Source organism: Mauremys reevesii, linkage group 7, assembly GCF_016161935.1.
Source record: "Mauremys reevesii isolate NIE-2019 linkage group 7, ASM1616193v1, whole genome shotgun sequence".
In the NCBI taxonomy this organism is placed as follows: Eukaryota; Metazoa; Chordata; order Testudines; family Geoemydidae; genus Mauremys; species Mauremys reevesii.
Window position 1 is genome coordinate 62,945,341 of NC_052629.1, and position 15,082 is coordinate 62,960,422.

The 15,082-nt window shown below is 42.7% G+C and overlaps 2 protein-coding genes and 1 long non-coding RNA gene across 3 annotated transcripts in view; 2 read left to right on the forward strand and 1 right to left on the reverse strand.

The window, feature by feature from the left end:
- The window catches only part of LOC120368910, a 35,413-nt gene that overhangs the window by 17,577 nt on the left and 2,754 nt on the right, over positions 1-15,082 (reverse strand). The window contains exons 2-4 of the long non-coding RNA XR_005582838.1: positions 7,273-7,486; positions 4,888-5,045; positions 3,765-3,981 (exon numbers count right to left, since the gene is read on the reverse strand). This is a non-coding gene — a long non-coding RNA (uncharacterized LOC120368910). The remainder of the gene's footprint in view (positions 1-3,764; positions 3,982-4,887; positions 5,046-7,272; positions 7,487-15,082) is intronic.
- Positions 2,322-7,627, forward strand: LOC120368909 (dual specificity protein phosphatase 13-like). Its single transcript, XM_039481646.1, has 3 exons — positions 2,322-2,499; positions 5,512-5,732; positions 7,323-7,627. The coding sequence occupies exons 1-3, from the start codon at positions 2,348-2,350 to the stop codon at positions 7,547-7,549; spliced, it is 600 nt and encodes a 199-aa protein (XP_039337580.1). The 5' UTR covers positions 2,322-2,347; the 3' UTR covers positions 7,550-7,627.
- The window catches only part of LOC120368907 (dual specificity protein phosphatase 13-like), a 47,229-nt gene continuing 42,942 nt past the window's right edge, over positions 10,796-15,082 (forward strand). Inside the window, exon 1 of the mRNA XM_039481644.1 lies at positions 10,796-10,909. The gene's annotated coding sequence lies outside the window, so the exon portion shown is untranslated. The remainder of the gene's footprint in view (positions 10,910-15,082) is intronic.

Genomic DNA, 15,082 nt, shown 5'->3' on the forward strand with positions numbered 1-15,082 from the left:
ACTCCCAGATTTAGCTCTGGCTTTCTAGTGTATCTAAACCACCTTGATCCACATAGACTCCTCGATCCAAATTGCTCTGTGCTTTGGGAAAAGTTTGGATCTGAATCAGAATGGCAAGATGATCACTGGTAAAAGTGCAATGTTCTTTGGAGGCAAGAATTGCAATAGTTCTGTTTAAAGAGATTTTATTGGCATGACAAGCTATGCAACTGTTGCCAAAGTATATAATAAAAGAGACAGACCTTTCAGGTATCTTTCAGAGGTAGGTAAGAGCCAGCCATGGTAGAGCCACACACTGCCTGGGGTTTGATCCCCAGGGTCCATTTGCCATTACTGATCTGGCAACAGGTTGCTGAATAGCATGGTGCCACCTCTGCCATCTCTCCCCCTTCTCACCGATCCTCCTTTATAATGTGCATTGCTGTGGCACCCACCACTTGCTAGGAGCTTTCCAAACAGAGAGAAAGACATGGTCCCTGTTCAGAACAACTCACAATCTTAGCAACCAAATTATCACAACCTTTGTCAAGGGTAATAGAAATGAATGAGTTTTGCAGTGGGCAAAAATGAATGTATTTCTGCACTCCAGACTCAAAGGCATCAGATGGATGTGTTCTGAAATGTTAGTTTAACTTGTCACTAGCATCATTGGGTTGATGGAATCATCACCCCTGACCAAGATGACCTCATTATCCCAGAAATTATTTAAGACATAGCAAAGGCAATTGAGAATGAAATTTGCTCAATCTTAATGGTCGATATAAAACTCCAGTCTAGTGCCGTGTTAACTAATAAAGGTTTCAGCTGAGCATGCAAGAGAAATCTCACAGTAGGTGGGACATCCAGACCTATTGAAGAGGCTTATTTACTGAGGAATCAACAAATGGGTTTTTGCACTAACACAGCAGCAAATGTCATTGCAAAAGAGATGTAGATACTCAGTTTCTTCTTCCAGGTGTGTCAAGGAAGATGTGACAGGGTGTACAAACCCCATGCCAGGCAAGAAGGGGTGAACGAGCAGGTTTGGGCTTAGGCAGTCCCATCCCCACCCTCTCATCCCCCGCACCTGCAAGGCATGCCAGTCTTGAAGGAAGAACCTTAAAAAGGGAGAAGGTCAATTCAGAAGGCAGCAGCCTGGGAAGGTGGACAGACCTCTCACCCTCAGCTCATAGAGGCCTTTGGTTGCCTGTGAGCACAGAGCCATAGGACAGATGGCTGGAGGATCCAGACAGGACAGAGATGTTGGAGTCATTTATCTCTGTTAACTTATTTTCTTTGTTATCTTGAGGGCTGAGACTAGGGGCCAGGCCCCAGGGCAGACTCCTGCTGAGAATACAACTTCCCCTGGGGAGAAGATGGAGACATTGTAGGAAGTAGCCCAGGGAAAAATCAAGAAGTCTGACCAGACAGATCTTAACCACTTGCTACAGGGTTCCTGGGCTGGAATCCAGGGTACAGAGAAGGACTGAGTTCCCGTCTACAGCCTCAACAGGAGAACTAGTGGGCCTGGACCTGGGCCATCAAGGTTCACAAGCCTCTTCAACTTGAGGAGAGCTTTCTCTCAGCTTGGATGATGTTTCTCCTTAGTACAGAACATAATGAGATGTCCCTGGGCCACAATATTTCAGGGGCCTAGGACGGAATAGACATGGAGACTGAACTACTCCCTTGCTTCTAAAATGGCATCTCCAGTGTAGTGTTGAGATCCTTGTTGCTGCCCATACCGTACCTATTCTGTGGATACATTATCATTAAATGCATTTCAAGCCCCCCTTTCTCACTCCACGTGGCAATGCACCACTTTGACACTTTTCACCACAGCTGAATTCATTTTCAAAACTATAAAATGCAGTGCAGTGGAATGCCAATACCCTAAAGTATCAAGCAGGGAATTAGAAGTTTACTCCAAACCTTTTGACATGCGCGATGGTGGTGGTGGCAACTTTATCATTATACCTGTGTACTAAGGCAGGGTGCTGTTGCTGAGGATTATCTGGAAGTGGGTGGGGAGTGTTAATCACCAATGCATTTGGAAGGGGCTGGGCTTTTCTTCTCCACAGCATGATTTGACAAGAAATTACTATACTGTCTTATGATGCTGCTTTCCTGAGGGACAAATTCCATACCTGTATAGTGACAGTGCAGAGGCAACCCTCATGGCTGGCTGCCTTTAGCAACACCTTCAGCCTCAACTGTACACACTTCTAATAAAAATGCAATATTATTTGGAGGGCAAAGAACAGGACTAATTTACAGAGAATGTTAGTATGTATGAAAAGCTTCTCTTGGTTTATTTCAGAAAGGCTCTTTGCGATACCACCTGAGTGTGTGAAACAGAAGAGCAGGCATGCTTCACACCAAGAGCTACTCCTCTGAAACCAGCAGCCAGGCACCATATGAAACACCAGCACTATCTGACCTTCAGAAGCTGTTCTGGTTCAGAGGAGGGTCTGACAATCATTTGGACCAAGTCTGGCCAAACCTATTCCTGGGAGACGCGTAAGGGGATATTGTATATTATGTTGTTACTAGCACACTAGAGAGAGACGGAGGGGTGTAAAGGTGGTTCACAGTGAGATGTAAAGCTATGCTCACATCACAGGGTTCCAAAGCCAAACACCATGACAGTCAGCCTCAAGTGGTTTGGATGTCATGAAAAGCTTGACATGTACACATATAACTTACTCCTAGTCTGCCTGAGCTGTGCTTTCTACATTCCATGGATCACAATGGATTTTAGCAAGATAAACTTATTTATTATTTTTATCATGAACATTGACAACTGGCTTTTGGGGTTTTTTATCTCCTCCAAATATTTAGGGTTTGCATTTATAAAGGAAACAGTTTAAAACACAAGCTCATTTATCTCACTGTATTAGAAGTGGACTCATTTAGTTATGGTACAAAGCTACTCCAAGTGACATACAACTGCTCTTATTTTATTATCTTTTAACTCTAGGTACCTCAAACAAAAAAAAGGTGTCTATTCCCCTCTATATATAATAGTGCCTAGAAGGCCCCAACTGAGATCTCTATCTCATTGTCCTGAGCACTGTACACATACATGCTAAGAGAGAGTCCCTGCCCTTAAGACCTTATGCTCTAAATAAGACAGACAATGGGTGAGAAAGGAAGTATTATTATGCACATTTTACAGACAGGTAACTGAAGTACAAGAGGCTCAGCCTCAGAAGTCAGAATGAAGAGAGGACAAAGATCCATAATTATATGGGAGGGGGCCCCACAGATGCAAACGCAGAATTTCTTTTACCAGCTTATAACTAAATATCAAAACATATTGCACAATTACTTTGTACTTGTGGCAAAAGAAACATTGCTATGCTGAGCTACTTTGCGTCTCTCTATCAATCACCAGACAGACACTTCTGTCTATTTGTCAAAATCGCTTTTCATCCGAGGATCTTAAAGTGCTTTAAAAACATCAAACATCACAACTTCCTTGTGCCATAATTTTACCCCCATTTTACAGATGGGAAATCAGGGAGGCCTGCAGAGAGGAAATGACTTGTTCAAGGTCACACAGTGAGTCAGTGTCAGAAACAGGAATGGAACCCAAGAAAGAATGGCTATTTTCAATAACTGCAGGGCTTTGAGATATTTTGTTTACATGGCGCCCACTTCATGGAGCACGTGCGTACCGGAAGTGGGATCAGTGTGGACAGTCAAAGGAGAATCCTAACTACTATCCTTTGCTCTAACCACTGAACAACATTCCCAGTGATTAACTACAAGGAGGGAGTTACCTGAACAACTGGTATCTCACAGGCTGGTCTGTACTCATGTAGCCCCTTCCCTGAAGTGTGGCTCAAACCTTCTCCCTTCTCTCTCCATGCTGCTTGCCATCATCAATATTAGGAGTTGCTTCTTCCTTCTTGCACGGATTGGGTTCTGGGTATTTTCTGGCGTGTGGTGCCTCCACCCAAGGTGACTCCTCACTGCCCCATACACAGGGGTGCTTCCCTTTGAGAAAAATCAATACAAGTAGCTGGCAAGGAGTGTGAAGCCCAGTACATGAGGGACAATGAAGTACATAAACAGAAACCCCAGCAAAGGAAGAACATACCCAAAAGGGCAGCATAACAAAGCGGGGCTTTACTGGAACAGGAAAGTAGAATTGAGGGAAGGAAAGGGTTGAGGTTAACTAATAAGTACTAAATATTAATAAACAAACAAATCCCTCACCTCCCAACACTCACAATTTATCCCAACCTCCAGCTCCCACCTTGGCATCTTTCCAGGCATATGGCATCCTGAGGCTGAATTCTGAGAAGGAGTGTTGCAGCACTGTGATATGGGCAGGTTTAGATAGAAGTCAGCTTACTTTAATTCTTCATGCCTGGCTGAGCCAGGATCTTCTCTGGACTCATACCAGGCTTGCTGTTTCCATGGTCTAGAATCCTCGGGGGGGTCTTGGCTTGGCGCCAGGTCGGATCTCTCTCTGGCTGGGTGCTGGAACGGCCCAATCCATGCAGCTAGATCTCACAGCAGAGCAAACACTTGCTTTGGGGGCAATGGGCGCTGTGCTGTTTCTTTCCCACTTTCCAAACTCAAAACTGAAATTAATCCTATCTGTGTGGAGTCAAGCTGTCCCCTGCCTGGGGTCGTGCAGCCCTGGCTTGTCACTGGTCCAGTGGACTGCCTCCATATTAGCCTCACCAATAATTTCTAGTTCTTTCGGTCCCCACCCCTTACTCCATGCGTGCTGGGAAATGGTGTCAAAGGGCTCTGGTAGCTGCTTTAGTTGTAGTCCTTTTTGTAATGTTCCCTAGGGGAGAGGTTCTCAAACTGAGGGACGGGTCTCCCTGGGGGGGCATGGAATATATTTGGGGGGGCTGGGTGAGAAGCTTTAGGAAAAAGAAAACTTACTGCGCACATTTTATCCACAGCGATGTGTAACTAGCAAAGCTGTTTCCTCCAGACATATCAGGTCCTCAGATGGCGCTGTGCATTTGACTCTAGATGGCGCTGTGCATTTTGACGGATTTCTGTTAAGCTCGTATAGCATTATACAAAGTCGTTGCCACCTGTACGTTAATTGGTTTGCTGTCATTTAATTGTAAGCATCAACCATTACAGTTTGAATCAATGCCTTACTGGTTTTAATATTCAGTGAGAGCTGCATGTTGATTTTTTAAAAATCAATATATGAACTTGTGTGGTGGGAAGAAGGGTGTAAACTACTACAGACACAAAATAGGGGGTGCAATCAAATTAAAGACCCATTGCCCTAGAGGCTCAGTCTGGTGCTCCAGCAGCGGGCAAACTCCAAGTGGTGGTTACAATACCATCTCACATTCTTCAGTAGCCATCTCTCTAAGACCAAGGCACTATGGACTAACACAGTTGTCTGTTAGCCATTCACAGCCCTGTAAAGCGAGCTGCAGTGCTTGCATTCTTCCCCAGGGTGAGCAGGCATTCACAGTAAACAGTGCTATTTTAATGCAGAAAGTCAGCAATGATCTCAGTGAAACCTTCATCATCTTTCAACAGATGGGCTGCTAGAAGTAAAGCAACTCTTCAAAACCTCAATATTACTCACATCCTTAATGCAGCAGATGGGCCATACAGTATCAATACAGGAGCCAGATATTACAAAGATCTGCAAGTAGCGTACCATGGAGTAGAAGCATTCGATGACCCTTCCTTTGATTTAAGTATATTTTTCTATGATGCCGCTAATTTCATACACAAAGCCTTACAAACACCAGGAGGTAAGGAAGGTATTAGATATTATGGAGAACATGTGCGTAAGTGCTTTGCTGAATGGGACCTATAGCTCTAATTCAGACTATTTCAGTCAATTAAGCCTGAGAGGCAACATGAACTAGTGGACTGTGCCAAGGATGGAGAGCCTGATCAATGCCCACTGAAGTCACGGGGATTCTTTCCAATCACTATCAGCATCATGGTCTAGTTGCTAGGAATTTTTTTAGGTCTAGTTGTTCCCTCTGATCCTGACTGGCTGTGTGGTCTTTGGCAACTAGTCAATGAGGATCTTATCCTAGGATGTACCGATCACCCTCCACTTCCTCCTCAGCGCCTCACAGGTCTGGGCCATCAACCGCTTTGCATCTCAGATGCTCCATAAGTAAAATGGGGAGAACAGTCATTTACCTCCTTGCAAAGTTGCTGCGAGGGTTCATGTTCATATAGTACTTTGGAAAGGTAAAGTGCTCTCTAAGTGCTAAATATAATTAGAAAAAAGAAACCACCTGGTGTAGTAACAAAGGGGGAAATAGAGGTTTGCGCCTGATGCTTGGAAATAACATTTCATAATCCCAATAATGACTAAGGTGTTAACATTTTATGTTCTGTGGGGTGCAATATTTTTCATCTTTCCCCCATTTCAAGAGAGGAAGAGTTAAAGATTTTTTGTTTGCAGCAACCGTTGGGGGCACAAATTTCAGTCATGAGCCGGGGATCTGATCTTTAATGGCTTGGCTAAGGCCCCAAAGCACCAGGGGAAAAGAAAGTCCTCCTCTATATAGTTCTGGTGAGGGCATACCTAGATTGCTGTGTTCAGTTCTGAGGTACCTCAATACCAGAAAGATTATGAGAGGAGTTTCAGAGCAGAGCAACATAATACATAAAGGGACAGGAGGGTTTGACTTGCGAGGAAAGATTAATAAATATTTTGATTTGGAAATGGGAGTTGTAATGTGGTTTCTTCATGTCCCCATTGTCCTCTGTAGGTTATGCTTCCCGGCTGGACTATATCTCCCATGATGCAACATGGCCAGGGACTCTCATGATGCACCACCTCTCTTCTCCAAGACGAGTGACCATGATGGGAGATGTAGTCCAACCAGGGGGAAATGGGAGTACAAGGCAGTTAAACTACAACCCCCATGAGATGCTTTGGTAGCCTTTCCAAATTGAAATATTTTATTTTGGGGGCAAAATATTTCTATTTCTGGCCAAAACATTTCAGCATTCAAATTTTATCCAAAATTTTCCTTAGAAGAAAAACACCATTTTTCAACTACCTCCAGCCACAGTAAGTCCGTAGCAGAACCAAGATTATTATTAAGGAGTCCTGATAGCCAAGCCCTTGCTGTAAGATCTAGATCCCACTCCCTTCCGGTATACGTTTAGTAGTATAGCTATTGCTGTTACTCAGATATGGATGACCAGAGAGCTTCAGTGTCCCAAGCAAACAGCACCTCAGAATGCGCTAACAATCAGTGAAAATCTGGCTATTTATTGTATTTATTGATTCTGGCTGTTTTGACCCCTCTGGGTCTATCTTACCTTGCAAGTTCTAAAGCCCACTAGGCATGTGTTGTCCCATTTATTTTCAGGTAAAGTGTTCGTTCACTGTGCCATGGGGATAAGCCGCTCTGCATCTTTAGTGCTCGCTTTTTTAATGATCCATGAAAACATGACGCTTGTGGAGGCTTTAAAAATGGTGAATTCTCACAGAGAGATCTGCCCAAATACAGGATTTCTGCGCCAGCTCCGAGACCTGGACATCAAATTAAATGAAGAGAGGAAAGAAGTTAGAGAATCTGCCAGCAAAGAACCATAATACAGAACTGTACAGAGAGTGGATGCAACACATTCAGTATTTCCTGAATCTCTTTTAAAATGAATTATGTTTTCTAAGCCAAGGGCATAAACTGAAAATGCAGTGTAACACATATTCTATATGTAAATGCTAATTTGACTTTATTATCTTTACATTGTATAAAGCCTATCTAAATTCTACCTTCAGCTCAATTGGCTATAGTATTCTTCACTCCCTGTCCTCAACTGTTGTGAGAAATAGCTGTAAAGTGTTAAGCAGCTGCCAAGCTCCACCCCAGAGGTGGCTGCATTTCAGGGATGCATGACATTTATATTAGTCTGCGAAGTGTTAGGATTCTTTGGGGGTGAAAAGTGCATTGTTATTATATTATTTGTACTTCAGTAGTGCCTACAGGCCCCAATCAGGGCTCCCATGGTGCTATATATGTTTAAGATTGTTGGTGTTTTGAGGTTTTAACGTTGGCATCTGTTTGTTATAGGTTATAACAATTTGTGCAGCAGTCTGAGCTCCTTGGCTGGGCCATGGAGGCTCTTTAGATATAGAACAGCTGGGAAATGTTGAAGCCACTCTCTTAAGAAACAATTCCAGTCTGTTTTCCATATTCCTCCCCCCTGGGTCTTCATCAGTAGGGGATTTTCATGAAAGGATCTTAACTTGAATGGATTTTCATCTGCTCTGGCTGCTCCCCACCAAAAGTCAAGCAGTTGCTGCAGAAAATGATTATGCTGTCATGAAGGAGGCAGCTTGGAAATGGTCTCACAGCAGAGGATCTAAAACTATTGCATTGGCAGCAGAGGGGTGTGTGTGTGTGTGTGTGTGTGTGTGTGTGTGTGTGTGTGTGTGTGTGTGTGTGTGTGTGTGTGTGTGTGTGTGTGTGTGTGTGTGTGTGTGTGTGTGTGTGTGTGTGAGAGAGAGAGAGAGAGAGAGAGAGAGAGAGCGCTCAAAGCCATCAAGAATTAAGGGTCTTTCATTAGATCTGAAAAGATGATCCAACTTTGCAACTTTAATTTTTATTTATTTACAGTTTTCCCTCTCAAAATCAAGACTACTTTCACAGAAAGATCATGTTTTGTAGTATTTGCCCATCTGCAATGAGAAAACACAAAGAGAAGTCACTGGATTATTAAGGAGAGTGCTAATAGGTACAGCACCTTTTATCTCTAGGTCACTGGAGCATAGCATGACTAGATAGCAAATATGAAAAATCAGGACAGCAGGTAGGGGGTAATAGGCACCTATATAAGACAAAATCCCAAATATCAGGACTGTCCCTATAAAATTGGGACATCTGGTCACCCTACTGGAGCAAGTCTGGGCCAGTGTAGCAGTGACCCACAGTCGCTGTCATCTGATGGCTCTATGCTGGCTTGTAATTATGTGAAATGAATCTTGCCGTCCCAGTCCCATCCCCAGTAGACAGAAGTCCACATCACAAAGCCAGCTCCTGAACTTCCACTGATGTGCCCATCCTTGCTGCCAGTTTCAGGAATGAATAGGCATGGATATCAGACTACCCTGAGCTGGTTGCTCAGGAACAGGGCTGAGGCAGATGAGTATGGCAGCATGGAAAAGCATGCACTGCCCCTCCCTGTGCTGTCCATAAGACTCCCTCCCGGGCAGTCAAGTGCAGAACTATCCACAATTGCAGGATTTTCTCTGATTACCAGCAGATCCCATCTGCCTTAGCCTACCAAATGAATATGGAACTTTGAAGTAGACCAGACATCTTTGAGTACTCAAGCATGATCCTGTTACCATTAAAGTCTACAGCAAAGCTCTCATTGACTTCAGTGGAAGGAGGACTGAGCCCTTCAGTCAATGTTTTCCTCCCAAGGGAACACTGCCATTGAACCCTGAAGGAATTTGCTGAATAGCAATATTTGCCATTTGCCCAGAAGAAAGTGCAGTAAGATCTTTCCCACAGGACGTCCCCAAGCACCAAAACCTAAGGAGATTAATTTGTGTACAACATTTAATATCTTTATTGTTGCATGTTTACACAACAGGACAACAGATGCATTGTAAAGAGGAGAGAACCAATATTTTAATACTATTAAAGTTAACCCACAATTCCAAAGGAGCTGGTTGGCGTGACAGACATATGGGTGTGTCAGAGCTGCTGTGGTTATTCATTGTTATGATGGAAAAATTCTATATGGACTATAAAGTGTCATTAATACTATAGCTGTGATGGTTTACTATAGTGCTGTTCATTCGTTTCCATGGAAGAAACTCTAGTGCATTTTCCCAGCACTGCTGATTTGTTGGGGGGCGGGGGGGGAACTAGAATGGTGTTTGCACTGGCTCTCTAATAGCAAATTCCAACCCAAGGATTTGCAGACTGTTTCTGCAGTAAGTGTACTCTGTGGGAGCGGGATGAGAAAACATGCTAGGCGCTATGATCCCCTCTTACCAGTAGATGGCAGTATAAACCCGAGGCTGAGCTGAAGAACCCAGCAAACTAAACTGGGTAATATGTACATAGCACATTTAAAATCCTACATATAATCCACAAGTTTTCCCATCATTCTTTCAAGAAAGCAAATCACCACACCATGCTAAATGTGTTCATTAGAGCCAGAATTACCACATCTCAGATCATTAGGAAAGCTCTCTGTCTCCACCCTGAAATTCTTAACATAAACTCCTCCTTTGTACAGTAATAAGCTGTAAACACTTTTATTCTCTCTCTTGATTTTATATATATATATATATATATATAAAGCAAGCAATGATACAACCAGATTGGGACAAATCTGTTGCACATCAAACACAGAGAAAAATAATAAATTAATAACTTGTATTCCCTATGCGAGATATATTTTACTCCATGTTGAGGTAGAGGTCCTGTCCCAGGATTAATGAGCAGCTAGGAGGAACAGATTGGCCCAGTCTGCACCTCTGGCTATTAATTCCATCTGGTCATTAATCCTCAGGAAATTCCCTGCATTGAACGCTTTATTGCTATTTTTATTTAGGATTCTTTGAAAAAATCCTAGGTGGATGGGATATTTTATGGTGCTTCCAATTGATAGGTTTACTCAACAGCACAAGGAGCTCAGATTCTTAGGTTGTGTAAATCAATGTAGCTCAACTGACATTAGCAGAGCTACACCAATATGCACCAGCTGAGAATCTGATCCCATTTAGATCTCAGTTTCTGTCTGTTGTTGTCTCAGCTGCCCTTTACTGGATGCTTTAGGTTTATAATTAACTCATTAAAAATAGAAGTTGAATACACTGAAAGTAGCAGGCAGTCTGGAAATCTGCTGTGTAACTAACATCTTAGGAAGAAGCTAAACGGCATCATTTAAACAAAATTAATCCAAAACAGCACAGTGAAGGAGCTGCAACTTCAAGGCAAGTACTTTTAAGCTTGTTTACAAACCAGTAACACTAAGCTTAATAATGTTTATAAGAATCTTGTAGGGGAGGGATAGCTCAGTGGTTTGAGCATTTGCCTGCTAAACCCAGCATTGTGAGCTCAATCCTTGAGGGGGCCATTTAGGGAATGGGGTAAAATTCTGTCTGGGGATTGGTCCTGCTTTGAGCAGGGGGGTTGGACTAAATGACCTCCTGAGGGTCCCTTCCAATCCTGAGATTCTATGAATATATGCACTGGGCAGAACGTAAGAACGGCCATACTGGGTCAGACCAAAGGTCCATCTAGCCTAGTATCCTGTCTACTGACAGTAGCCAATGCCAGGTGCCCCAGAGGGAATGAACCTAATGGGCAATGATCAAGTGATCTCTCTCCTGCCATCCATCTCTACCCTCTGACAAACACAGTCTAGGGACACCATTCCTTACCCATCCTGGCTAATAGCCATTAATGGATTTAACCTCCATGAATTTATCCAGTTCTCTTTTAAATGCTGTTATAGTTCTAGCCTTCACAACCTCCTCAGGTAAGGAGTTCCACAAGTTGAGTGTGCGCTGTGTGAAGAAGAACTTCCTTTCATTTGTTTTAAACCTGCTGCCTATTAATTTCATTTGGTGACTCCTAGTTCTTGTATTATGGGAATAAGTAAATAACTTTTCCTTATCTACTTTCTCCACATCACTCATGATTTTATATACCTCTATCATATCCCCCCTTAGTCTCCTCTTTTCCAATCTGAAAAGTCCTAGCCTCTTTAATCTCTCCTCATACAGGACCCATTCCAAACCCCTAATCATTTTAGTTGCTCTTCTCTGAATCTTTTCTAGTGCTAGTATATCTTTTTTGAGATGAGGAGATCACATCTGTACGCAGTATTCAAGAAGTGGGCATACCATCAATTTATATAAGGGCAATAATATATTCTCCTTTTTATTCTCTATCCCCTTTTTAATGATTCCTAACATCCTGTTTGCTTTTTTGACCGCCTCTGCACACTGCATGGACATCTTCAGAGAACTATCCAAAATGACTCCAAGATCTTTTTCCTGATTTGTTGTAGCTAAATTAGCCCCCATCAGATTATATGTATAGTTGGGGTTATTTTTTCCCATGTACATTACTTTACATTTATCCACATTAAATTTCATTTGCCATTTTGTTGCCCACTCACTTAGTTTTGTGAGATCTTTTTGAAATTCTTCACAGTCTGCTTTGGTCTTAACTATCTTGAGCAGTTTAGTATCATCTGCAAACTTTGCCACCTCACTTTTTACCCCTTTCAACTTATTCATAAATGATCTGGAGAATAGGATTGGTCCTCGGACTGACCCTTGGGGAACACCACTAGTTACTCCTCTCCATTCTGAGAATTTACCATTAATTCCTACCTTTTGTTCCTTGTCTTTTAACCAGTTCTCAATCCATGAAAGGACCTTCCCTCTTATCCCAAGACAACTTAATTTAGGTAAGAGCCTTTGGTGAGGGACCTTGTCAAAGGCTTTCTGGAAATCTAAGTACACTATGTCCACTGGATCCCCCTTGTCCACATGTTTGTTGACCCCTTCAAAGACCTCTAATAGATTAGTAAAACACATGTTGACTTTTGCCCAACAATTTATGTTCTTCTGTGTGTCTGACAATTTTATTCTTTACTATTGTTTCAACTAATTTGCCTGGTACCGATGTTAGACTTACCGGTCTGTAATTGCCAGGATCACCTCTAGAGCCCTTTTAAAATATTGGCGTTACATTAGCTATCTTCCAGTCGTTGGGTACAGAGGCTGATTTAAAGGACAGGTTACAAACCCTAGTTAATAGTTCCGCAACTTCACATTTGAGTTCTTTCAGAACTCTTGGGTGAATGCCATCTGGTCCCAGTGACTTGTTAATGTTAAGTTTATCAATTAATTCCAAAACCTCCTCTAGTGACATGAAGTGGGCTGTAGCCCACGAAAGCTTATGCTCAAATAAATTTGTTAGTCTTTAAGGTGCCACAAGAACTCCTGTTCTTTTAACTTCAATCTGTGACAGTTCCTCAGATTTGTAACCTACAAAAGCCAGCTCAGGTTTGGGAATCTCCCTAACATTCTCAGCCATGAGGTCTGAAGCAAAGAATCCATTTAGTTTCTCCGCAATGGCTTTATCGTCTTTAAGCGCACCTTTTGTATCTCGATCATCGAGGGGCCCCACTGGTTGTTTAGCAGGCTTCCTGTTTCTGATGTTCTTAAAAAACATTTTGTTATTACCTTTTGAGTTTTTGGCTAGCTGTTCTTCAAACTCCTCTTTGGCTTTTCTTATTACATTTTTATACTTAATTTGGCAGTGTTTATGCTACTTTCTATTTACTTCATTAGGATTTGACTTCCACTTTTTAAAGGAAGTATTTTTATCTCTCACTGCTTCTTTTACATGCTTGTTAAGCCACGGTGGCTCTTTTTTTAGTTTTTTTTACTGTGTTTCTTAATTTGGGGTATACATTTAAGTTGGGTCTCTATTATGGTGTCATTAAAAAGCGCCCATGCAATTTTCAGGGATTTCACTTTAGTCACTGTACCTTTTAATTTTTGTTTAACTAACCCCCTCATAGTTCCCCTTTTTTAAATTAAATGCCGCAGTGTTGGGCTGTTGAGATGTTCTTCCCACCACAGGGATGTTAAATGTTATTATATTATGGTCACTATTTCCAAGCGGTCATGTCGTAGTTACCTCTTGGACCAGCTCCTGCGCTCCACTCAGGACTAAATCTAGAGTTCCCTCTCCCCTTGGGGGTTCCCATACCAGCTGCTCCAAGAGCAGTCTTTTAAAGTATCGAGAAATTTTGTCTCTGCATTTCGTCCTGAGGTGACATGTTCCCAATCAATATGGGGATAACTGAAATCCCCCACTATTATTGAGTTCTTAATGTTGATAGCCTCTCTAATTTCCCTTAGCATTTCATCAGCAGCACAAAATTAATCATGGGCAACTATGTGAGTGGTGGAACAACTGCAGCTCAACGCCATGTTATGATCTGCATTGTCGTTCTCAAAAACAAACATTTGTGAAGCTTAAGATTGCTTTCTCCAGTTGGATTATCAGGAGAAGCAATTGAAAAGGACAATTAAAAGAATGTTGCTTTTAATTCCAGTCCAGACAGGCATTCCTAATTTAAATAGTATATTCTATAATAATGTACTTCACAACATTTTGTAAGGTTTTCCTGATCCCCTCTTGATGTTTATAAGAGTCTTTTGAATGATTGACTAATATATAGGGAAAACGTGAAACTGATCATACACAAAATGCTGTCGAATGCACGAAGCAAACAAAAAATAGAGACAGATTTTTTTTTTTGGTAACTCCTTTCAATTATAGTGATCTTAGGGGTTACTTAAAACCAAAGCAGAATGTGAGAAATGTGATTTTTGCAATGATAATCCCTTGTAAATTGCAATTATTGAGGTAATGCGTACTATAGGGCTGGGAAGGCAATGAGTAGGAACGTGCAATCGGTCAATCTCTGAGAGCAAAGAGCACAGACCTAGGAAATTCATTTAAATTAATTCCTGCTAAATATGGACCAGCAGACATTACTGTCTGCATGGGAAATTATACACAGAGCTATCCCAGGGTTAAGAAGACACTGTTTATCTAAGTATTTATAGCATGGTCCTCACTATGTAAGAATTTAAAGGAAAACTCCAACTCAGCACACAGGGCTCATCATCTGCTTCTGTCAAGATAAAATCATGGGGGAGATCATCCCTCTCGCTCCTGATCTATGCATGGCAGGCTCCTTTATATAGAGATCTACCCTTTTCATGTAGAAGGGAACTCTACCCGTCTGTGGTATTGGCAGCGGCGGCTCCAGGCACCAGCGCTCCAAGCGCGTGCCTGGGGCGGCAAGCTGTGGGGGGCACCCTGCCAGTCCCTGCGAGGGCAGCAGTCAGGCAGCCTTCGGCAGCTTGCCTGTGGGAAGTCCCTGGTCCCGCGAATTCGGCAGTGGCAATTTGGCGGCGGGTACGCCGAAGCCGTGGGACCGGCGGACCTCCCACAGGCAAGCTGCCGAATCCACGGGTCCGGGGACCTCCCGCAGGCAAGCCGCCAAAGGCAGCCTGCCTGCCGTGCTTGGGGCGGCAAAAAAGCTAGAGCCGCCCCTGGAAATTGGCCAC